Genomic DNA, 26,396 nt, shown 5'->3' with positions numbered 1-26,396 from the left:
AGCAATGAATCTTAACCTCGTGGATCTTGATACCCCTCACTCTACCATTACCTTCAAGCCAGGAGGCCAACCCTAGTTCAATGATGAGTGCAAGAGCATGCCAGGAACAGTAAGAGGCAAACCTAAAAATGAGGTACGAGTCTGGTGAAACTACAACACAGGATCACATGCATGCTAAGCAGGAAAAGCTGTACGCAATTGGCAGAGCCAAGCGATCCCACAACAAACAGGTCAGATCAGAGCTCTGCAGTTGTGCTATATCCAGTTGTGAGTGTTGGTGGATAACTAAACAACTAGAGGAGAAGGAGGGTGCTTCCAAACATCTCCAAGGGAATCAAGATTAAGTGTACAATGCAAAGTTTGGTTGCATACTCTTCTAATTTCACACAGTCCTGTAAAGTAAGCCTGGATTTTCAACATTAGTGAAAGATGTGCAAAATTATGCTCCCTCTGCTTGTGGTTCCCACACTATACCTCTGGGATATGGCAAGGATCAGAATTAGATGTAGAGGTTTATCTTAACTCAAAATTACTGCAGATGAAGTTAATTTTTGGAAAGTTCCCTAAAGCACAACCTTTAGTATTTTTATCTCCATAAAGTCACATGGCTCCAGAGTTATGCTCCAAACCATCTCTAACTCTAATCCACGTGAAATGAATGGACCTGCTCCAGACTGAACATAGGCCTTCCTTATAAAAGAAAAACACACAACTGGAGGAGGAAGAAACAAAATGGCTGGTTTTAGTTTTGACTGAAAATACAATTCTATCCAATATAAAGAAAGCAATAGGAGTTAATGAGAATTTTTGAGGGTCTGCTCTCATTTAATATTGACAAGCAATTGCCCCAAGGGTTAAGACATGACCATGCTTGTGGTATAATTCATCCAGAAAATGCTGTTTGCTTTGTTCCTGTTTAGTCATGATCTGCATATGATACATGAGGCAAAATGTTGGTTTGCTTGAACCAATTCAATCTTTTTTTCTCTTGGAGGGAACCTTTGGAAATACTAACATAACCCACGAACTTGTCCCTGTAAAAAAATAGGTTCAGTATGTCTCAGTAGAAACCATATTACTCATTACAGAAATTTATTTTACGATGACTTGGAACAACACAGAATTTTAAAGATGTTTGCTTCTTCAGTCTTAAGCTCCCTTGTATGATGTCATAATATAAAATCTTGGGCGGCATGGCAGTGTAGTGGTTAGCACTGCACCTTCCAGTACCAAGGATCTGAGTTCGATCCCGGCTCCCGGTCACTGTGCATGTGGAGTTTGCACATTCTCCCAGTGTCTGCATGGGCCTCATCCCCACAACCCAAAGATATGCAGGGTAGGTAGATTGGCCATGCTAAATTGGAAAAATTAAAAAATATATACCATCTTTATTTTGATTGGTGCACCAGTAACTCTGTTAGATTAGTTGTCCCCATTTAGATTGTCTTATCCCAGAAGGTAACTAACTGGAATGGTAACCAATGTAATTTCAGACTCATTTATCACTACAATTCACTGGAGACATCACACTGTAATTTTATTCTGCTCTCAGTCTCAGTTCAGTGAGCCAGGTTTTTGGTAACAGGTGTTATTTCTTAATACATACACACGATGATGCCACGCTTAGCTTCCAAATGTAGACAACTGCACTGTCTTTGGAGATCCTGTGCAGAACAAAGCACGGGTGTTGCCCCACTAACAATATGCTGCAATATCAAGGAAACTTCAAAGCGACAAACTCCTTGAGAATTCTCTTATCGTTTCAACTTCTCAAAATATATTTTCTGCAGCGAGTGATTTGCAAACGTCCTGAGAATTATTGAACCTATTCGCTAGCTGCTGTACGGGAAAGTTTTATAGGCTGTGTTAATTATTTCCAACAGTCCACTCGAAGAGGGAAGTTTGTGATTGGTATGAGCAAATTAACATTTTGTCCCATATCCCATTCACAGGCTTGGACTGAATGGGAACAAAACTGGGTGCATTTTCCAAACCATACATGTGAATTATACATAGCATGGCATGTCTGTAACTCTCAAGGCAATGGCTTACCAATATTAAGGAAGGAAATCTCTTTAAAATATTCATCAACTGATACTGACTTGCCCAGTTTACTATTTCTATTGCATGTCCCATTGCCTGTACCCAGTGCATTGTCATGCACTTTAGATGATGAATGGTCAACTAAAATGGAAATGTTATAAAAGACCAAAAATGAAATCATAATGCAAAAAAATCGGAATCATCAGTTGGCTCAGAAACAAGGATCAAGATCATAACTATTAATATACCGAATGACTGTGGCAGCCCTCAAACCAGTTATTCAATACACTCCAAAATACACATACAGATGTAAATAGAAGGATCGCACTGTACATGAGGTCTAGTTTTTTTAATTTATGGTAAATAACTGATAATTATTACCTATTATGACTTAGATTGTTCGATAAAATGTGCAAGATCATCATCTCACCTTCTGCACAGGGAGAATTATTTGGAGCAGACGTACAGTGAATAATGCAATGCTGACAAATGCCATTCGGTGATGCACTATAGTAGCCTCTGGCTGTTCTGCAGTAATGCTGTTATTGTGATAGCCAAGAGCCTCCCCTAAAGCATCCAAGCTTGCTCCCAGGTTTTCCTTCTGTAAATTGCAAGAATTAAAAATATTATTGCTCCTCACAGATCAGGAACACTGGCTAATTATGTGCTGCAACAAGTTATCCAAGTTATAACGGTTCTCTAAGACAAAAACTAAATGTACAGGTATCAATACGTGCTGGGAGAGAAAGGCACAATTAAATATTGTGATGAACATAACAATTTAAGAAACTGTTTAAAACATGCATTCGTCTGAAAGTAACATTAGAGCCACAGCTGGAAAATGATCACACGGTCGAATGACATTTATCCGCTCGTACTTCAACTCATCTGATATGCCAGTGCAACGTTACATTTGAATGAGTGTCTTGGCAGGTTATATAAACTTGGCTTATATTATCTTGAGATGTGATCTAACAAATGTTAAAGGGATTTAAAAGGGCGGACAGAGGAGCCATTTTGTCTGGTGGGTGTACCCAAGAACAAGAGGACATGATCTCAAGAGTAGAGCTGGGCAATTCAGGAGCAAAACAGAAACACCTTTTCCAAAGAAATGGTGGTAGAAATTAATCCAAAGTTTCTTCCCCCAAAATGTTACAGATGCTTGGACAACTGGAGCTTTCAAGGCCAAGTTCGATAGTTTAGTTAAAGAAGGGTATCCAGGGATATGGAGAGAATACGGAAAAATGTAGGTGCAAATCAGCCAAAATCCAATTGAATGACAGAGAATCCTGAATGTTGTTATGTCCTACTCCTATATCCTGCACTAGGTCAAGATCTCCATGCTTGCTGAACTCCCAGTTCCCCAAATCCTCCATTCTGCATGTTTAAATTCCGTCATAACTTCCACTTGCTTTTCTCTGTAACACCCTCCGTCTCTCAACAAGCTTTCCTCCCACACCCCAGGCCAAACACTGCTTTCTTCCCTCTTCTCCAACACGGGCAGTTGTGCCTTTATCCTACTAAACCCCAATGATCTGGAATTCTCTCCTAAAGACCTGTCTCTCTTTCTCGTCACCGCTTACATTAAGGTGCTCCTTAAATTGCATCCCTTAGAACAAACCTTTGCTCATCTCCGCCCATTATCTCTTCATTAGCTTGGGACCCAATTTTGTCTGCTTTCGTCATTGTGGCATGGCTTTGGATGTTTTTTCTTATACAAATACACAAGTTGCTATCCATTTGCTTAGTGCATTTGTGCTCTTGGGTCCTTTCTCACCTGATGCATCTTGAAGTAAAATGTAACAAATGGGACACTAACGAGCTAACTACCCAATTGCCACCATCTGTATTAATTTTTCTCTGCTGTTTCATTCTAAATGGTTAGAGATATTTTCTCGCAGCAAATATGTACTGAACACCAACTACATTACACCTGGGCTTTAGAAATGAATGGCACATGCCATCCGTACCTGGCGCATGTCAAGGCAGGCAAACTTGTGCGATGCAAGAAATTGCTATGAAGTCTGCCCATTGTCAGCTCCGCAAACAAATAATTTTTGGGTAGGAATTAATGACTGTCTGCAGGCAATGAATAAAAACTTAGTATTGTCAGCACGGTATACTTACAAAGTAAGATTCCTACAGCTTCAGGCCACATCCCTACCCAAGCGATTCCAGCAGACAACATTATAAGAGTAGCCCGGGCTGCAAGCATAATGCTGTGAATGCTGGAAATTGGATATATTATTATTGTATATCAAACTGCTATTACAGCACAGCTATTGTCTGACTCTTTGATCTCTGAAAGTTCTAAGTTAAGCATGGGCTCGTCTTTCAAAAACAATTATTGAGGCAGATTTCCAAACTAGCGCTGCTCTGACATTTATTTGCCAGGATATTTACTCACACAACCAGGATTTGTTTCAAACTCTGAGGACATTCCTTAGTACAGCTGGAGAACAGAGCCGTTTTTGTGCGCATATTAAAGTCTTTACAATATGGACTTATTACTGATTTACTGCTGCCCCCTACTGGCTAAAACCAGAATGTTCACCTACAGATCGGGAAGTGGTGATCAAGACCATAATTTGCCTAAATAACTGTGGTACCTTTCTCCTGACAGTGGTCAGTAGGATTTGAAGCAGGAATTGCCAAGATAGCTATTACTTGTATTTGGAGAAAAACAGGTGTAAATTCTTTCGGCTTACCCTGCCCAATGGAACTAAATAAAGAACCCAGCAAATACTTAACATCCAAGCTGCTGTTATATACAATGATCATTTTAAATCAAAGAATACTGTAATAATTCTAATTTCCACCCCTACCCCTCAACAAACTGATGGCATTTGTCACTATCTACTACACTCCCGGAGTCATATCCTGAACTTAGCAGACCCCAAATGCACAGAACGGTGACTCATGTGCTGGAGACAACACTTGTTTTGATTGGCATCAACAATTCTAAAGAGAAATATAACTGATGGATTTTTATTATCATCTGCTCCCAGTGGGGGTTTCCAAACACTGCCGCTGGATCGCTTTGGGAAAGGAAAACAGCTGCCAGCTGACACTCGACATCCCTGGGACGCAAATAAATAAATTCTGTACGGAGATCTCTGACCAATAACTGTCCTGACCTATTCAATTTCACCTTAATAAAATATTTGACCATGTTCATAGACATATCCAATAAATTGTGTAGTTCAAAATTAACGCAAACAAGCTTAGAAACTCAAGACTCCAGATAATAACACGCACTCAAGTGTACCATGACCAGCTCGCTTCAACGCAAGCTGCAGCATACAAAGAAGTCTTACCAGCTCTCGGCCAGTAAGGCTGTCATCGACCCAGACATCTTCGGAGATGGAATCACTGATGAGCAACACCACTTCAACCAACAGCTCCAAAACACACATCACAACCTTCCGACTACCTGAAAAAAAGCATTGCTGTCAACTTACTGCTTGAAAATGCAGCGGTTCAATAGCATATTTTATATTTTTTAACCTAATATACTGACGGCAGCGATGGTAAATGGTACATTTGCACTGGAAAATAGTATTTAAGAAACTAGTCAAGACATGTACACTTAGATAAGTTTTGAAAAAGTCTCATTAGAACATGCTGTTGCAATATGCACTTAAAAAACACTTGGAAAAGAAAATAGGAATACAAGGGAAGTGCTATTATCTAATTTGTATTTTCTGTAGAAACAGTAATATTGTTGCCTCAGACATTCTACAAGGCCACCCGAGAGAATGTTACTGATTTACATTAGCCCAGTCAATCTTGCTATACTCCACAGTAAACAGCAACCACAAGCGATGATCTTTGCACAGCACAGTACTAACTGGGGATGCACTATCCCAACCAGAGGCATGGTTTCCTGGAGTTGCACAGAGCCAAGCGGCTTTCATAACTCATCTTAACGTGGCAGCACCATTGCCTACTGTGGAATCTCTTCAGAATGAATGAGGACTGTATTACAACAATTGTGCGGTCATTGAGAAGGCTGGCAATGAGAACAACCTAATAAGGGGTTCCCCAAGCAGACTGGAAAACTTTTATTTCTTTTTACATAATATCAAAAAATATATACAGAAGGACAGAGCACCTCGAACTACTCCCCCTCAGACTTTCTCCGCTATATGGAAAGTGCATTTGTAAAGACCCTTCCTATTGATTCCCTTGTTTCCCATTTATTTTTGACCATAAGGCATAGAAGCAGAATATTTAGGCCACATGGCCCATCGAGTCTGCTCCGCCATTCAATCATGGCTGATATTTTTCTCATCCCCATTCTCCTGCCTTCTCCTCATAACCCCGGATTCCCTTATTAATCAAGTACCTATCTATCTCCGTCTTAAAGACACTCGGTGATTTGGCCTCCACAGCCTTCTGCGGCAAAGTGTTCCACAGATTCACCACCCACTGGCTGAAGAAATCCCTCCTCATCTCTGTTTTAAAGGATCGTCCCTTAAGTCAGAGGTTGTGTCCTCTGCTTCTAGTTTTTCCTACAAGTGGAAACATCCTCTCCACGTCCACTCTATCCAGGCCTCACAGTATCATGGAAGTTTCAATAAGCTCCCCTTCATCCTTCTGAACTCCGAGTACAGACCCAGAGTCCTCAACCGCTCGTCATCCGACAAGCTGTTAGTTCCAGGGATCATTCTTGTGAACGCCCTCTGGACCCTTTCCAAGACCAGCACATCTTTCCTTAGATACAGGGCCCAAAACTGCTCACAATACTCCAAATGGGGTCTGCAACATCTGAAGTACATCCCTGGCCTTGTTTTCTAGCCCTCTTGACATGAATGCTAACATTGGATTTGCCTTCCTAACTGCCGACTGAACCTGCACATTAACCTTAAGAGAATCGTGAAGAAGGACTCCCAAGTCCTTTTGTGCTGCTGAGCATTTCCCCATTTAGAAAATAATCTCTGCCTAAATTCCTCCTTCCAAAGTGCATAACCTCACACTTTGCCACATTGTATTTCATCTGCCACTTCATTGCCCACTCTCCTAGCCTGTCCAAATCCTTCGGCAGCCTCCTTGCTTATTCAATACTACCTGTCCCTCTACAGACCTTTGTACCATCTGCAAACTTAGCAACAGTGCCTTCAGTTCCTTCTTCCAGATCATTAATGTATATTGTCAAAAAAGTTGCGGTCCCAGCACAGACCCCTGAGGCACACTACTAGTCACCGGCTACCACCCTGAAAAAGACCCCTTTATCCCCACATTGCATTTGCTTCCTACCTGCCGACTGAACCTGCACATTAACCTTAAGAGAAGCATGACTGGCCTTCTGCCAGTCAGCCAATCCTCTATCCATGCCAGGATCTTACCCTTAACACCATGGGCTCGTAACCTGTTTAACAATCTCCTATGCGGCACCTTGTCAAAAGCCTTCTGGAAATCTAAATAATCACATCCACGGGTTCTCCTTTGTCTAACTTCCTTGTTACCTCCTCAAAGAACAGATTTGTCAGACATGATCTCCCTTTGACAAAGCAGTGCTGACTCAGTCCTATTTTATCATGCACTTCCAAATACTCCGCAATCTCATCTTTAACAACGGACTCTAAAATCTTACCAATGACCAAAGTCAGGCTAACCGGCCTATAATTTCCAGTCTTCTGCCTCCCTCCCTTCTTAAACAGTGGTGCTACATTAGTCACTTTCCAGTCCTCTGGGACCCTTCCTGCCTCCAGTGATTCCTGAAAGATCACCACCAATGCCTCCACAATCTCCTCAACTAGCTCTTTTAGAACCCTGGGGCGTAGTCCATCCAGTCCAGATGACTTATCCACCTTCAGACCTTTCAGTTTCCCCAGAACCTTCTCCTTATTGATGGCCACTGCACTCACCTCTGCCCCCTGATTCTCCTGGAGCTCTGCTAACCCACTGGTGTCTTCCACTGTGAAAACTGATGCAAAGTAACTATTCAGGTCGTCTGCCATTTCTTTGTTTCCTATTATTTCTTCTTCAGCCACGTTTTCCAGTGGTCCAATGTCTATTTTTTGCCTTTCTCTTACCTTTTATATATTGAAAAAAACCTCTTCCTATCTTCTTTTATATTACTAGCTAGCCTGCACTCATATTTCATCTTCTCTCCCCTTATTGCTTTTTTAATTGTCCTCTGCTCGCTTTTAAAGGCGTCCCAATACTCTGGCTCCCCACTAATACTTTGTATGCTTTTTCTTTTGCTTTTATGCTGTCCTTGACTTCTCTCATGATGCCTTGTCTTCCCCTTAGCGCGTTTCCGCCTGCTTGGGATGAATTTCTGCTGTGCCTCCCGAATAACTCCCAAAACCTGCCATTTCTGTTCCAATGTCTTCCCTGCTAGGCTACTTTTCCAGTCAACTCTGGCCAGCTCCTCCCTCATGTCTTGTAGTTACCCTTATTTAATTGTAATACCGTTACATTTGATTCCAGCTTCTCCCTCTCAAACTGCAGGGTACATTCGATCATATTGTGGTCACTGCTCCCTAAGGGTTCCTTCACCTTCAGTTCCCTAATCAAATCTGCCTCATTACACATCACCAAATCCAAAATTGCCTGTTCCATAGTGGGTTCTACCCGCAAGCTGCTCCAAAAAACCATAAACATTCCACAAATTCCTTTTCTTGGGATCTACGACGAACCTGATTTTCTCAGTCCACATTGAAGTCCCCCATGATTATTGCCTTTTTTACATGCTTTCTCTATCTCCTGATTTATTTTCTGCCCCACATCCTGTCTACTGCTAGGGGGCCTGTACATAACTTCCATCAGGGTCTTTTTATCTTTGCGATTCCTCAACTCTACCCACAGAGATTCTATGCCTTCTATATCGCTCCTTGTTATCCAATTAACTACATTCCTTACTAACAATGCAACCCTGCCCCCTTTGCCCATCTACCTGTCCTTTTGATAGGACACATCCTTGTATATTTAGATCCCAGCCCTGATCCCCTTGCAGCCACATCTGTGATGCCCACAACATCGTACCAATTTCACTGTGCGCATCAAGTTCATTTACCTTGTTCCGTATACTACTCGCATTAAGGTACAGCACCCTCAATCCTGCATCGATCACCTTCCTTCTCACACTGGTCATCTTTTTTGTTCTGCCTGAGGGTGATGTTGTTCTCTTATTTCTGTTCTTTATTTCCCCTTTAGTTATGACACCTTCTAAGCTAATGCTCTGTGGTGATCATTTTTGATCCATGGGTATTTAATGGAAATATACCTTTAAGTTGAGCTGACGTGAGGAACTCAAACACTGTAAAATAGTACACTGTGCTAACTTTTGAAGAGCAGAACTCAGACTTTTGGGCACTCGGAAGATCGGAGGGATTTGGTTCAATTGGTTGTCTGGTGGTCAATTAATCAGCCAAAGGCCGTATTCTACCCGGCGACAGGTGGTGCTTGGGTCCTACCCGAGTGGAATCGTTTTCAGAGGATGCAGGAACCGTCGGTCAGTTGGATCCTGGACACCGAGAGGAGCAGCTGTGACTGTCTCTCTCGCTCTCTTTATCCAGAAATGCTGCCTACTGCTGACTTCTGAACCTGCAGAGAGGTTCTTGAGACCTAAATAAATCTATAGTGACATTCATTACAGACTGAAAGCTAAAAACTTCAAACTGAAGGCCAGATTGCAGAAAGATGTACTGGAAGAGGTTCATCTGAAGAAAAGACTCTCATCCTTTTACTTTCATCATTATTTTACACTTTACACCCTTCTTTTCCCCTCTGTGTTTGTCTGTGTTGTGCGCGTATGTATAAAGGGTGGGGCGTGTTAAAGAGCTGGGGTTAGGAATTAGATAATAGTTAACCAGTTTTATTTGCTGTATATTTAACTACTGTTACTGTTAGTAATAGAAATTAATTATGTTTAAATTTACAAATACGTTGACTACAGTTATTGGGCAGCCAAACACCAAAGACTTTGCGTAATTTCTAAGAATTGTTCATTTCAATTGTGTTGCGACACCGGGTCAAATGGGGCTGAAATTGACCACTCACTAGCCCAGAGTATTGTAACACAGTATATCACTGATAACCATAAATGTCCTCAACTCTCTAAAGTACTGTGCACATTAGGAGCATCTGCCCAAAAGATAATTTTCCAAACGGCCAAGTTAAAAATTAATACAATACCCAAATTTTGCTGATCGTTCCCCACGAGGAATTATTTTTGATAATAGTGTCACAACACCCTGAGCTAGTGTGCAGTCAATTCTAGCCCCACTTGTCCTGGAGTCGCAATGCAGGTGAAATTAGATTTTATTTAAAATATCCAAGGCCCTTGGTTAAGCCCAATAAACTAGACGCCAGGTTAGTAACTTTAAAATACAGGTAACCGTATTATAATTAAATGGACAGAAAATGTAACTGAGTGTCAACTACCGCTTTCCCAACCCACTAACCCCACCTTCCTCTCTTGCCCCACTCTCTATACACAGGCGAACAACGCAGAGGAGAAAGGGTGGTGGAAAGAGAAAGGAACTAATAAAAAAAATAAAGATCTTTGATGCGCTGGGGTGACTTCCAGTTAATGTCTTTTTGAATGTCTCTTCCTTCTAGCTTGAGATGGCTTTCTTTGGGAATGTTGTCTGCTCTCTCTGCACATTCAAATCATTTCAGGTATACAGCAAAGGATGTGCCATTGCTTTCAGAACAATAGAGCAGTTCTCAAGAGCGAGAGCACATGCAGGAACCAATCACTGACTGTCAGTTGCCAGCTAACCAAATAAATTACACTGTGCCGAAGAGTCTGGCTTCTCCCTTTGCCTGGGAATATTGTCCTGGCAAGCAGGCGGTTTCAACTTTGAGACTTCTGCTTAAAAGCACACCCGGCCCACGGACCAAATAGATAGAATAAATGGAACAAAGGAAATAAACAGGAAGGATTTTTACAACGTCTTCTGACAAACAGCTCTTATCTCATGATTAACCGTTATATTATAATCACAGAGTTAATCTTTCAGTACAATTGTCAACACACATTAACACAAAGTTCAGTGCTCATCAGTAATGACAGCATGTTGAGAAAACACAGAATTGCTTTTTTGCCTTTAAAGAACAAAGTAAAACATCAGACAGTTCTCCCCCAACTTAGTCTCGTTCCAACAAGAGGAACAAAGTAGATGTTAATCTAGATAAAATTACAGCAGCAAATTAACCTTTAATTGACACCAGCCGTGCGCTATTTAGTGTAGTTCCCCAATGTCAGCAGTGATCCTGAAGGGACCGGCCACATTAACAACTCAAGGTCACAAATGTACTCCAGATTACCTATGTGCAACACCATAATATTAATTAGAAAATAAAAGTAATAGATAAACAGTAACAGATCCATTCCAGTAATGAATCACAGGGAAAAAAAATCTAATTATGGATCTCATTCTCCTTTTGAGCAGACTGGACTCCTTTATTGCATACTAAAGGATGAATACTCCTATTTTGAGACCAAGTGCCGAGGCAGGGGCGGGAACATGGAGCGTTTCCTGCTGCTGAGGCTGGCGGGAAAATACACCAAATCCTGTGACCTCGATAATTATGCAGTGTGTTTTACACGGTATTGAATAACGGGACAGGCCTGGATGGCACAATGTCTGCCGCAGTGACTGGGCACCATATCGAAAAGCGCCCAACATCATGAACCCAGATCTCCAGGAGTACTTGGAGACCGGAATGTGGACCGCCTGAGAATGAAGATGGGTCTCCAGGAACATCCTGAGGCTGGAAGATGGACCTTCTCCAGGAAAACTAATCTGGAAGGTCCAAATGTAGATGCTCCCCCCAGTCACTTCTCTTGTGTTCCAGGGTTGTGGGTTGTCTCCATCCCAGACTCTGGAGGATACCCAAGGCACTGTTCAGGTGAGTCCACGTTAGTCCAAACATTTTTAAAAATAAATTTAGAGTACCCAATTCATTTTTTCCAATTAAGGGCAATTTAGAGTGGCCAATTCACTTACCCTGCACATCTTTTGGGTTGTGAGGGCGAAACCCACGCAGACACGGGGACAATGTGCAAATTCTACACGGACAGTGACCCAGAGCCAGGATCAAACCTGGGACCTCAGCACCGTGAGGCAGCAGGGCTAACCCGCTGTGCCACCATGCTGCCCCCACATTAGTCCAAACATGTTTCACACTGGCGTGTTTTCCCGTCAGCATGAAAGTGAATCTGGTGTGGGGAGAGGCCATGCCTTCAACTGCATCCCATTAACCGAATGCAAATAAGGCTTGGTTCACACCAGTCTCTGGGGATTTTTCTGTCCAGCCATGGTGGGCACCTGGGAAAATCCCGCTTTAAATTCACACTGGTGTGAAAATTATTTCTGGGCTACCCGCCATTGAACCCATCGCTTAGGTCGAAGGAGAATTCCTAAGTCATTGGAATAACATGCCATTTAATGTATTTTTGCACCATCAAGATCACAAATGTAAGTCATGCAGTAATATCGACCCTATTCAATTGTACAAAATCTCAAACCTAAAATCATTGTAACAAGGCCAAATGCAGAAACGAAAGCAACCGCTATAGCATCTCAATATATCAACCCTAAACCCAGAGGAGTACCTCCCATTCCACAAGTGTGCATTTTCAGATTTAGATGACCCACAGGAGATTATAATAGTTAATTCGGGAAAAGTTATCCAATCCCAGCTGAATTCAACTTTTAACTTGGGCTAGGAGACAAAGGATCAAATTTAAATATTACTCAAAAAAAGCTTCCACGAAGTTGGTTACCTGTTCTGAGCATCGGCACTGCATGTTCCAAGACGAGCACACAGAACTGCGGGAGACTAAGCTGCTGGAACTGAAGCTCCAAGGAATCCTCACTCTCCATCTCGGGCAGCTCCAAGTGGGCCAAGTCAACTACAGAATGGTTCGACATTGGACTTCCAGAGTTAGGGAATCCTTGGGAACTGCTTCCACTAGAATAGAAAGAGTATTTGCTTTAAATCCTTCAAACACACAACAACTCACACTCACCATTTCTCCAGCAGAAAGAGATAAAGGTAATCAGACTGTGGTATATGGGACTACATATTTGCCTCTCTCTTATTGGACTCCATCTATTGGTATTATGCAAGTGTTGACTAGAACAAAAATCTCAGTCATTATCATGTGGCAAAATGTATCACACATCAAGCGGAATGGCTCCAAGGACCTGTGATTCCACATGACCACAGGTGCAAACAAAGGGGACAATTTTGAGTAATGTCCAAGATAAGATCTTCTGGGAACAGCAGAAATGTTCACCACCTAAATGGGTAGAATACAATGTTTGCATTGCTGCAACTCAAAGCCTTTTTCTCATCAACAATAAAAAAACAGCATAACTGGAGCGACTTCTCCAAACTGAAGCATTTTAACCAGCAAGTAAATTCAATAGTTTTCTTGCACCTAATAATGGTGTTTCCCATTAGACTTCCTCTTGCGCTCTTCGATTCAAATAACTTTGCCCACAAAGTACCTGAAAGTCTTTGTGGGTAGCAAGGGAAATGGGGCATCTGGGACTCCAGTGAACAAAGCAAGCAAAAGTCAATCAGAGAGTTAAGAATTGGGAAAAACGCCAAAGGAGGATGCATTAAAGGGGGCAAACTCACTGAACAATTGAGTGCAGAAAGATAAATAAAACTAGGGAAAGAAAGATTGGATTTATTTAGCTTTTATAATCAGCTGCTATTGGAACTCAATAATGTAATTAGAAGTAATCATCTGAACTGGGAATAAGGCGGCATATGACATAGTTAATTTTAACATTAAAATCGGCCATTATCTGAAATCTGCCACATTGTGCTGATTAGGAATTTTCAACATGGCCCTGCCCCTGTGATAGCAACTGGAAAGTAGATTTCTCACACAGTATACATAACCAGCAAGTAAAAATCTTTCAAGTCATATGGTTCAGTACAACAGCCAGTAGTAAAAGCTTTTTTGGAGTCCGGAGGCATCATATATCTGAAATGTGTGGCTTGATTCAATTTCTTCACTGCTTTAAATGGATGTTGGCTCTCAACCTAAAGTGTACCCGTGACATCACGATTGACAGGAAGGACTGGGAATAGCACAGAAATATAGTGCAATGATGGAAAATCCAATTCCACCCCTCATTTACTCTCAAGCAATTTATCACTCGGGCTTTTATCCCGATACAAATCAAAGTGAGAAATATCAGAGCTTCTGAGTATCACTTTCCTTCAATTCATCAATAAAATGCATTCCACTAACATGAGGAATAAAATTGATAAGTATGCAGATTTTCATACAGTACTTGCCAGCAACCTCTTCCCAACTGAACAAAGGACATTGACGCATCTTTAAAGAAACATAAATGATCCTTAATCTCCTAATGGCGAATGGAAGGCCAATGTCAGCAAATTGAACATAATCCCTGGATTAATAAACCATCTTTTGATTTTCATACATTTTTGTTTCTAAAACAGAGCCTTGCAGATGGCAATTTGGCTTTCTCCAACATTTTGATCTTTCTTAATTAATTTACTGAATTACCCGACTCTATCCATGATAAATACATTGGGCGTAATTCTCCGCTGCCGGGAAAAATCGGGAGGGCCGTCGTGAACTCGGCCGATTTTCACGACAGCCTTGGAGGCCGCTCCTCGCCCCTATTCTCCCCTCCCGGCGGGGCTAGGAGCGGCGCTCCATAACTCTCGGCCGCCGGGCGGCGCGCCGAGAGTGACGCGACGGCGGCGCCTATGTGACGTCAGCCGCGTATGCGCAGGTTGGCCGGCTGCAACCCGCATCTACTCTCAGCATTTCTATTCTTTCCAGAGCCATCACATCAATCTCCTTGTGCTCATTTTTCAACTCACCAGCCTCCACATTCAACAAATCACCCCCGTCATTTTTGCCACTTCAGGATGATGTTATCACCCACATCTCTCCCATCCCCTTTAAGCATTCTGAAAGGATGTCGCCTCTTACATCCTGGTCCATTCCTCAATCACCCATAACACCATCTCGCCTTTCCAGTCAACATATCACCTTCTCACGGTCAACCAGACAAGTAGTTTATTCCATCACATTCCTGACTTGTGCCTTTTAAATGCTGCAGAAGCTTTTATGAGCAAGAGGTGGGCTATTCACCACAGAATGCCCAGCCTCTGACCTGCTCTTGTAGTTACAGAATTTATGTGGCTTGTCCAGTTAAGTTTCGGGTCTCATGACCATCCCCCTTCCCCCATCAGGGTTTTGGTGATGGAAGATTCAGCATAGGTAATGCCATGGAATGAAAAGTGGTGATTACACTCATGTTTAAACTCATGTTTCCGGATCATTAGTCTCAGCCTCTGGATTATTAGTCACGTAACATAACCACTATGCTATTCTACCTGGTAAGAGAGCAGCTTCTGGTGAAAGTCTTTTCCTCACCATCGACTCTTAATATCTCAAGAAAAAACAGTTTACACATGTTTCAGCACTTATTTGAATAATAATAATCTTTATTAGTGTCACAAATAGGCTTACATTAACACTGCAATGAAGTTACTCCAAGTATTGGGAGGTTGCTTAGTCTACTAGCAAGGGATCCTGCAACCCTTTATACACACTGACCCTGCTGTTAGCAAAACTCTGACATATTTTAACCAAACTTAAACATACATTCTCAGACAGAATGCAATGCATTTACCACATAAAACCCCAACTTTTTGCTTCTTTTGCTTATATTTTATTTGTTTCATGTAGATCATGTTCCGAGACACTAAATTCCCTAATCGCCACATTTCGACGCCTGTTCCGGTACACGGAGGGAGAATTCAGAATGTCCAAATTACCTCTCAGCATGTCTTTCGGGGCTTGTGGGAGGAAATCGGAGCACCCGGAGGAAACCCACGTAGACACAGGGAGAATGTGCAGACTCCACACAGTAAGTGACCCAAGCCAGGAATCGAACCTGGGACCCTGCCGCTGTGAAGCAACAGTGCTATCCACTTGCTACCATGCAAATTGGGTGAATTTAGGCACTTGTGGGATTAAAATGTTGAATTAAAATAATTCATCATAAAATTCCTTCAGTGCAGAATGAGGCCGTTCGGCCCATCGAGTCTGCACCGACCCGCTGAAAGAGCACCGACCCTACCTAGGCCCACTCCACCGCCTTGTCGCCATAACCAGATCTAACCTTTGAATACTAAGGGGCAATTGAACATGGCCAATCCACCAAACCTGCACATCTTTGGACTGTGGAAGGAAACCAGAGCACCCAAAGGAAACCCGCACAGACATGGGGAGAACATACAAACTCCACACAGCTTGTGAATGGTGTATATAATTTGAAGTCTGTCATTCCTTCTTTGCAAAGTTCCCTCTCCTAGATCAAACATGAATAGGTGTGGAGCCTATTCCACACCAGCCATACCTGTGGGCTGTTAGATGGAGACTGCTGATTAGAGCGCGTTTTGTACTGTCTATGTACAGTCCATGTTCAGGAAACTTTCATCCATTAGTCAAGGCTACATTGGAGAGTTGAAAGACCACTGTATCATTTAATTTCCAATGAGGGGCTATTCTGATAAACATTGGCTGGCAGAAACCAACAGAAATCTGGATGAAAAGTCGGATATGCAATGGCAAAATTTGGTTCAGATTACAACATATCTGACCAGCTTTCTCTCTCAACCATGGGCACCAAATAATCGCCTTAACAATGATGCACACCTTTGGTGAAAAGAATTTTCACCCAATTTCCCTTCTCACGCCAACCTTTCCAAACTTTAGATTACCTTGGCATGTACACCCAGAGTGAGAATTTGCCTGGATCAATTTAATTGACTCATTTTATAATCTTCAAAAAAAAAACTTAGATTGTCACAAAGGCTCCTCTTTTTCAATAACAAAATCCATCTTTAACCTTTCTACATAATTTAAATTCCTGATATTCCAAACCAGATATTATTCCTCACTCGTGCCTATCTAGAGCAATAATATAACTAACAATACAGTGGCATGACTGCAGGTGGGTTTCCTGGAGCACAAGCAAGTTTAGATTTATACTCAATCTCACTGTTCATACCCAATTTAACACCTCATCTTCCTTTTTTAAAAAAAACTGGTGATAAATAGACATTCATCTCACAATTTATAAATTAATCCACTCTTTTAGTACTGCATGGCTGTGTGCGCGTTCAGGGTTCACGCCCTGGCATAGAGCTTCAATCTACAGCCATCTACCAATTTAGCTAAGTTGTCATTTAGACCTGGATGACAGAGCAACTGGTGAGCTGAATGATCTTACTTTTCTCATGTTCACTCAAACATCAGAAGTTTTTTCCATTCCTGCAGGCTCATAAATCAATGGAGGTTGTCTCAAGATCACAAAAACTTTTTTGTAATGGATTTCCTTTGCACTTCATGGAATATAGACAGCCGTTCCATCAATTCTTTCTGTTATCGCAGGAAATTACAGTGATAAAAAATTGCCTCATTGTTTGAAGACTGACATCTTGTAGCATCTAATGTTCAAAAGCGAATAAACAGGATTCACCTCAGTGAAGAACATGGCTCATTAACAAACGCAAACCTCTTAAAGTTAGCAATAGATAAGTTCAATCTTGAACATGCTTCCTCCAAGCAGAGAAGATGAAAGAAAGAAAACTGAGCGTTGGAAATGTAAAAAGAAACAGAACATAATGGTAATAAGCAACACGTGATTCCACACCCATCAAGAGAAATTATGGATTGTTTCAGATGAAGACCCTCCATAAGAACTAATTGAAGGATCTGAAATCATAACCTAAATATTTGCTTTACAGATTCTGCATTTGAGTGTATTCTATTTTTATACAGGTCCAGTTAAAGATACCTTACAGAGTTGTTACAAGGCAGAATAAGGCCATTTGGACCATTGTATCTACACTGGCGTTCCAAATGAGTAGTTCACTTCGTACCATTCTCCAGCCTTCTCTCCATAACCCTGCATATTCTTTCATTTCAATTAACAGCTGATTCCTTTTCAAATGCTTTGATTGAATCTGCCTCCACCACATTCTCAGATAGTACATTGCAGACCTTAACCTCTCACTGCGAAGACATTTTTCAAATATCACTTTTGCATATTTTTGCCAATTATTTTAAATCTTTGCCCTCTAATTCCGATCCGTTCATAAGGGAAGAGTTTCTCCTTGTTTCTCCAAAGAAAACATTCCCCAGTCCCATCATTCCCAATCCACATTCATAACTGAAGTTCCTCATCCCTGGAACCCCTCTTAAACATAGAAAATTGAGCCTGCTCGACCACTCAAATGTGATCATGGTTAATCCACCATCTCAATGCCATACGCCCGCTCTCTCCCCATGCCTGTTAATGTCTTTAGAGTCTAGAAAGCTATTTCCTTCTTAAGTATATTCGGTGGCCTCCGGTCTTCTGTGGTCGAGCCATTCACCTAGTAATTCAGGGGAAACATCATCTTTCCAGTCTGTCCAGGCCTGACAGAATGTTTTGCATTTCAAGGAGATCCTTTCTTATTCTTCTATGAACCACAGGCCTAGTCGACCCAATATCTCCTTACAAAACAATCCTGCCATCAACAATCAGTCTGCTGAACCTTCGCTGCCTCTGTGACAAGTAAATCCGTTCTTGGGTGAGATGGAAACTGCACGCAATAATCCAGGTGTAGTCTCATCAAGGCCTTGTCCAGCTGCAGCAAGACATCCTTGCTCCTGTACCCAAATCATCTTACAATGCAAGCCAACATGAAAGTTTCCTTCTTAACTGCTTGCTGCACATGATCTTTTTTTTTTAATAATCTTTATTTATTATTGTCACAAGTAGGCTTACATTAACACTGCAATGAAGTTACTGTGAAAAGCCCCTCGTCGCCACATTCCGGTGCCTGTTTGGGTACACAGAGGGAGAATTCAGAATGTCCAATTCACCTGACAAGCACATCTTTCGGGACTTGTGGAAGGAAACCAGAGCACCCGGAGGAAACCAACGCAGACACGGGGAGAAAGTGCAGACTCTGCACAGACAGTGACCCAAGCAGGAATCAAACCTGGGACCCTGGCGCTGTGAAGCTACCGTGCTGCACCTGGATGCTCATTTTAAGTGACTGGTGTACAAAGACACCCAAGTCCCTTTGTACGCCAGTCTAATCTATCACCATTTAAATAATACTGCCATTCTGTTTTTCCTATCTGCCATGTATTTACCCAATCACTCAACTTATCTAAATTGCCTTGAAGCCCCTTTACATCCCCCTTACCACTCATTCCCATGAGTCATGTGTCACCAGCAAACTTGAAAATATTACATTTGGTTCCCTCATCCAAATCATTGATATATATTGTGAATAGCTAGGATCCAAGCACTAATCCCTGCGGTCCCCCTCTAGTCACCATCTGTCACTCCAAAAAAGGCCCATTTACTCCTACTCCTACACGGGAGTTGGTGGTGCAGTGGAATTGTCATTGGACTAGTAATCCAGAGCGATGCTCTGGAGACCTGGGTTCGAATCCTACCACAGCAGATGGTGAAATTTGAATTCAATTAAAAACCTGGAATTAAAAGTCTAATGATGACCATGAAACGATTATCGATTGCTGTAAAAACCTAATTGGTTCACTAATGTCCTTTAGGGAAAGAAATCTGCCTCCTTACCTGGTCTGGCCTACATGTGACACCAGATGGACAGCATTATGGTCAACTCTTGAATGCCTTCTGAAGTGGCAGTTCCAGGATAATTAGGGATGGGCAATAAATAGCAATGCTAAATGAATAAAAAACTGTTTCCTGTCTGCTAACCAATTCTCGATCCATGCCAATATATTAAATCCCATGTGCTTTAATTTTACACACTAATTAACCTCTCATATGGAATTTTATTAAAAGCTTTCTGAAAATCCAAATACACCACATACACCAGTTCTCCCTTATCGAACCTACTAGTTACGTCCCCAAAAAACTCCTGTATGTTTGTCAAACATTAAATCCTTTTTATAAATTCATGTTGACTTTGTCTAAGCCTATTGATATTTTCTAAGTGTCATATTATTACATCCTTTACAATAGATTCTAGAATTTTCCCTCCTACTGATGCTAGGCTTGGGAATCTTTTCTGCAATCCAATATCTCACATCTTTCCTGAAGTGTGGCACCCAGAATCGGGCAATACTCCAACAGAGCCAAGCTGTTGCCTTCAACAAATTCAACATAACCTCCTTGCTCTCACTCTATGCCTCTATTAGTAAAGCATACAATATCCTGGGCTTTATTAACCACCCTCTCAACGTGTCCTGCCACCTTCAATGACTTAACACACATATACACTCGGGTCCCTCTGCTCCTCCATCCCCTTTATATTATTTTGTCTCTGCATGTTCTGCTACAAAAATGATTCACTCCACATGTCTGAGCACTAACTTCATCTGCCACCATCTGTCTATTCCACCAAGTCCGTTTTAATGTCTATATTATCCTCCTCAGTTCACAGTGCTTTCAAGTTTATCATCTGCAAACTTTGAAATTGTGCCCCTTACACCAAGTTCCAGGTCACTAATATACGCCAGGAAACATAAGGGTTCCAACACTTGACCCCTGGGGAACTCCACTAGAAACATTTCTCCAGCTCGAAAAACATCTATTAACCACTGCTCTGTTTCTTGATACTCAGCCAATTTTGTATCCATGTTGCTACTGTCCCTTTTATTTCATGAGCAATATAACTTTGATCACAAGTCTCTTGTGCGGCGCTTTATCAAACACTTTTTGTAAGTCCATGTACACCACATCAAAAGCATTGCCCTCATCAACCCTCTGTTGGCTCATCAAAAAGAAACTCCAGCAAATTAATTAATCATAATTTTCCCTGAAGAAATCCATGCTGGCTTTCCTTAATCAACCTACATTTACTCATGTGACTATTCACTTTGCCCCAAATTATGGTTTCTAGATGTTTTGCCACCACCAAAGTTAAACTGACCAGCCTGTAATTGCTGGACTTATCTTTACTCCCAAAAGGGTGTAACGTATGCAATTCTCAACCTCAGAAGCTTTTATTTGCAAAGAAAAATTGGCAAATTGGCAAACTTCAATCAGAATATTCAAAGTAAACTTAAGAGTGATTCAATTAAAAGTAAATGCAATGCACTCGAAACAAGCACGAGCCTGAAAAACGTGCAAGCGCACAAACAGAAAATGTACATTAACAGAGTCGAGTTACATTTGTAAGTTACTGAAATTGAAGTAATCGCCAAGATACAGAAGTGGTCATGGGTAGTATGATCCCTAAGCAACGTCTCAGTTACCTTGATGATATGGCATCACCATCTTGGCCATCCCCTCTGGGACGCTGAACAGTTCGCCCAATCACAGATGGTCTAGGACTAGTACTTCTTGGAGAGGGATTTTGGGAAATGTGTGTCCCTCGTGTTTCCTGGGAATAAGCCACAGAGGAGTTCTGGGAAACTAAATCTGAAGACGCAAAAGAAACAAAAATGACGATTTTTTAAAAAAAAAATCAATTTCTAATTCTCATCAAATGCTAATTTTGTGTAGAGGTTACATTCTTGCATTGGTGTAAATGTAAGTTGTTCTTTTTTTAAAAAGTTGTTTACATCAAGGGTTGATCAAGAACAACCAGGCATACATTTGTAAAAGACAAATTATTTCTCGATTCAGTGAATACTTAAATGGTGGAATGTTCTCTCCTGTCTATTTGCAAACCCGCAGAACCCCAGCTGAACATATTATTACTCCCAATTCTTCCTTCTGATACAGGATTAGTCTTATTGAAACTTACAGGATACCGCGAGGCCTGGATAGAGTGGGTGTGGAGAGGATGGTTCCACTTGGAGGAAAAACTAGAACCAGAGGACACCATCTCAGACTTAAGGGACGATCCTTTAAAACAGAGATGAGGAGGGATTTCTTCAGCCAGAGGGTGATGAATCTGTGGAACTTTGCTGCAAGTGGCTGTGGAGGCCAAATCACAGTGTCTTTAAGACAGAAATAGATAGGTTCTTGATAATAAGTGGATCAGGGATTATTGGGAGAAGGCAGGAGAATGGGAAAAAAAAGTAGTGGAGAGGTTACATCAGTGTGGGTGGGGTGTTCTTTCAGAGGATCAGTGCAGACTCGATGGGCCGAAGACCTCTTTCTGTACTGTAAGGATTCTATGATTCAGTCTGACTGGCTGCCTCAAGGAGGAGAGAACAGTAAGATCCAACTGGTGCATGACTTCCAGCACTGCTGAAGGGCTTGGAGTAACAAGAATGCTTCCCCTGCCCATGTCAAGAAAACCTGTTAACGTAATTCTCGATGTAGAAAATGGAGTTCAGAAACGCAAATTAGATCCTACAGGCTAAGTTTGGTAAGATTTGCCGCCAACCGCACTCCCCCCCTCCCCCCCCCTTACTACACCTTTGTCCCACTACCTACCCACCTCCCCGTGAACAAGCAGGACTAATAAGTGGTTCGCTTACCTTGTTTTGCAGAAAAGAAACTGGGATCTCTGTGGAAGTTCAGTCTACTTTGTAAACAGGTGGACAGTTGGGTCAGGCAACCCACAGCTTGCATTGCTAAATACTGAGTTCCATCTCTGCCAAATGCTAATTTTGTCAACAAGAGGAGGTTCTAAAAATGAAAGCATGTCATTAATGATTAGCAGAATCAAATGAAAAAGTAAGGAGCCACCACCCCCACCCGCTCCCCGTGCCTAATGGATCAACAAATTTTGTGGCAAGTAGAACCAGGGAGATCAGAAAGGTCCCAGGCTCCATTTGCCACTTGACTGTCTTAAGTAATCATCAGCAAGGGTAACAGCAGACATTGGCTTCAGTGCTCTCGGGTAGGCAAGGAACAGTTCACACATTAATTAATATGTCAATAGGTAGGAGATTGCAACCTACCCAGTAGTCAAAGCAGTATTATGTGATGCCCAATCCTCCATCAACAACATTTGAGGGATTAAAATTCACCCGAAACTTAACTAGGCTAACTATAAACACAGGTTATACGGGCAAGTTAGGGGCTGGGAATTTTGTTAGAAGCAACTCACCCCCTGACCCCCCCCCCCCCCCCCCCCCCCCCCCCCCCCCAAAAGTCTGTCGGAAGGCAAAGTCAAGATTGTGATGGAATACTCTCATTTGCCTGGATGAGCGCAGCTCCAACATGCAAGAAACTTGACACCATCCAAGACAACGCAGCCAACTTGATCAACACCCCACCACCTCAAAAAAATACATTCACTCCCTCCTGCCACATTACAGCTACCTTTATACTAGACAAGATGCACTCTAGCAACTTGTCAAAGCTTTCGACACTACTCTCCAAACTGGTGACCTCTTACCACCTCGAAAAACAAGGACAGCGGTTGCACGGGAACAGCAATGCCTGTAAATTCCCAAAACCACACCCCATCTCGGACTTGGAAATGTATCAGAATTCCTTCATTATTACTGGATAAAGCTCAATAACACTCTGGGCATCCCTGCACCACGTGGGCTGCAGCAGTTCGAGAAGGCGGTTCACCACCACCTTTGAAGTGGGATTAGTGATGGTCAATAAATACTGGCCTTGCATTAGTTAAATAAGGCAAATACCTGGCCAATGTTCAACCTCAAATTTAAAGAGATCAGAAATTATTACCGGCTAAGTTTCTGAATCTCCAACTGAATTTTGTCCTAAATTCCATACAGGTATTATTTGCTACTATGCTTCCTCACCTCACTACCTGTACATGACGACAGATCACTTCCAAATATAATAAAAACAAATCTAAGAGCTACTGATAGGCTTTGTTAAAAACAAAACATTTTTGATTTATGGTAATTCATAATGCTAACCTTCATATATCGCCCTTTTCCTTTACCCTCCTACAAATCAGTCTTGCTGAAGCAAATAGCAGGTGGCAGTGTGCAATGTACCAGAAAAGGATAATCATGAAAAACAATGCATAATTTTATGCTGTCTTTGAACTAGATTTGACAGTTTGCCTCCATGGATAAAAAATGATACTGTACCCCTATGCTATCACACCAAGTGAGACAATTTAATACTTATCCTTTGTTTGTTGAATTAACTACAAGCTTCAAGTTGCTTCAAGGTTTAAAAAACAACAAAATCCTGCAGACAAGAAAATTTAGCATCTGGTTCTTCTCAACATAATTAGCTTTTAATTTCAGAGAAAGCAGCAACTGTTTTCATTCAATATGAATTACAATTTCAACAGAGCACATCGTTTTAAACAGAGATCTCATTTCTAATCACCATTGAACTGCATCTTCTCTGCTACATTAATCATTTCTGATAAAGGTTTCTTCAGGTTGTGAGCTGCACGAGTAAGCTCACATTTATTGTTTACCTGAAATTGAAGGTAGCGGTGTGCCTTCTTGCTTTATAGTAACTGTTTTCATTTACTTCAGAGGACATTATGAGTCAAGACCATAGTGAGATTAGAGTTGCACATAGGCCAGGTAGGGGTCTCTTGTTCCATTCCCTCAAGGACAATGAAACAATTGGATTTTTATGACAATCCAGCAGCTCTCGTGGTTGTTCTCTACGGTCCCAGTCCGAATTCAATTTCACAACCTGTCAGGTATACCTTCAACTCAAGAGCTTTGGATTGCTGTTATTCCTAATCACGTTTAACAAATAATGTTTTGGCTTTTCTATCAATAGAGAACCTAAATGTTAATTTGAGAATAATTCATCCTTATAGGACTAAGGAGGACCCCAGACTCAGGATCAACATTCACCGCATGACGAGAAAATGCTAGAAAATCTCAGCGGATCTTAGGGCAGCACAGTAGCACAAGTGGTTAGCACTGTGGCTTCACAGCGTCAGGGTCCCAGGTTCGATTCCCCGCTGGGTCACTTGTCTGTGCGGAGTCTGCACATTCTCCCCGTGCCTGTGTGGGTTTCCTCCGGGTGCTCCGGTTTCCTCCCACAGTCCAAAGATGTGCAGGGTAGGTGGATTGGCCATGCTAAATTGCCCTTTATGTCCAGAAGGGTTATTGGGTTACGGGGATAGGGTGGAAGTACGGGTTTAAGTGGGTCGGTGCAGACTCGATGGGCCGAATGGCCTCCTTCTGCACTGTATGTTCTATGTTGTTCTATGTCTGACAGCATCTGTGGCGGGAGAACAGAGGTGACGTTGATTCTGGATGACTTGTCATCAGAGCTGATGAGAATTGGAAATAGGATGAGATTTGTACTGTTGAGTGGGTGGGCAATAAGGGAGAGAGGAGCGAGCGAGAGCGAGAGAGTGATTGGAGCAATGGGGCCGGAGAGAGTATCACTCATAGATGGCGAGATAGACAGAATGCTGTCGACAAAAAGACGAAGAGAATATAAATGGCGGTGATCAAGGCCAAGAAGGGTGCTGATAATGTCACATTAAGAGATCAAAGTTTGTTAATGGCAGAACAAAGGGAAGTAATGTGTCAAAGGGCAACTAAGAACAGGAAACAGATGGCCCAAGTGGGATGAGGTGGGGGGTGGGGGTGATAGTGGTAAGGGAAAACCAAGGTGGAAAGCAGGGTGAAAAAGGGGGAAGGAAAAATGAATCAATGGAAGAAATAAAACAAATTGATAGAAATAAAAATAGGATAATTGTACAGGAGAGAGATCACAGTCTGAAGTTGTTGAACTCGGTATTAAGTCCGGAGGTTGTAATGAGCCTAATCGGAAGATGAGATGCTGCTCCTCCAGTTTGGGCAGCAAGGTAGCACAAGTGATTAGCACTGTGGCTTCACAGCGCCAGGGTCCCAGGTTCGATTCTCTGCTGGGTCACTGTCTGTGCAGAGTCTGCACGTTCTCCCCGTGTCTGCGTGGGTTTCCTCCGGGTACTCCGGTTTCCTCCCACAGTCCAAAGACATGCGGGTTAGGTGGATTGGCCATGATAAATTGCCCTTAGTGATCAAAAAAAAGGTTAGGAGGGGTTACTGGGTTCCGGGGATAAGGTGGAAGTGCGGGCTTAACTGGGTCGGTGCAGACTCGATGGGCCGAATGGCCTCCTTCTGCACTGTATGTTCTAGTTAGCATTGGGCTTCACTGGAGCATTTCAACAGGCCAAGGACGGACATGTGGGCATGAGAGCAGAAGTGAGTCGAAATGGCAAGCGACAGGAAGATCTGGGTCCTGCTAGCGAATGGACGAAAATGTGTTCCTCAAGTCACCCAGTCTGCATTTAGTCTCTCCAATATAGAGTAGACCGCATTGGGAGCAGCAAATGCAATAGACTAGATTGATAGGGATTACATGAAGCATTGCTTCACCTGAATGGTGAATGAGCAGGAAGGAGGTGAGGAGGCAGGTGCTGCACCTTCTGCGGTTGCATGAGAAGGTGCCATGGGAAAAGAGTGAGGAATTGAAGATGATGGAGGCATA

At 42.2% G+C, this 26,396-nt stretch overlaps 1 protein-coding gene across 3 annotated transcripts in view; it reads right to left on the bottom strand.

Moving 5' to 3' along the window:
* Positions 1-26,396, bottom strand: part of rttn (rotatin) — a 229,033-nt gene that overhangs the window by 177,430 nt on the left and 25,207 nt on the right. For all 3 annotated transcript variants that reach the window (XM_038810072.1, XM_038810073.1, XM_038810074.1), the window contains exons 7-11: positions 22,490-22,640; positions 21,314-21,479; positions 12,788-12,975; positions 5,361-5,476; positions 2,474-2,644 (exon numbers count right to left, since the gene is read on the bottom strand). In XM_038810072.1, the coding sequence (XP_038666000.1) occupies positions 2,474-2,644; positions 5,361-5,476; positions 12,788-12,975; positions 21,314-21,479; positions 22,490-22,640 (792 nt within the window). The remainder of the gene's footprint in view (positions 1-2,473; positions 2,645-5,360; positions 5,477-12,787; positions 12,976-21,313; positions 21,480-22,489; positions 22,641-26,396) is intronic.

The sequence above is a fragment of the Scyliorhinus canicula genome, chromosome 10 (genome assembly GCF_902713615.1).
Source record: "Scyliorhinus canicula chromosome 10, sScyCan1.1, whole genome shotgun sequence".
NCBI lineage: Eukaryota > Metazoa > Chordata > Chondrichthyes > Carcharhiniformes > Scyliorhinidae > Scyliorhinus > Scyliorhinus canicula.
Note: the sequence above shows the minus strand (reverse complement) of the source record. Positions and strands in the feature narration are given on the sequence as shown.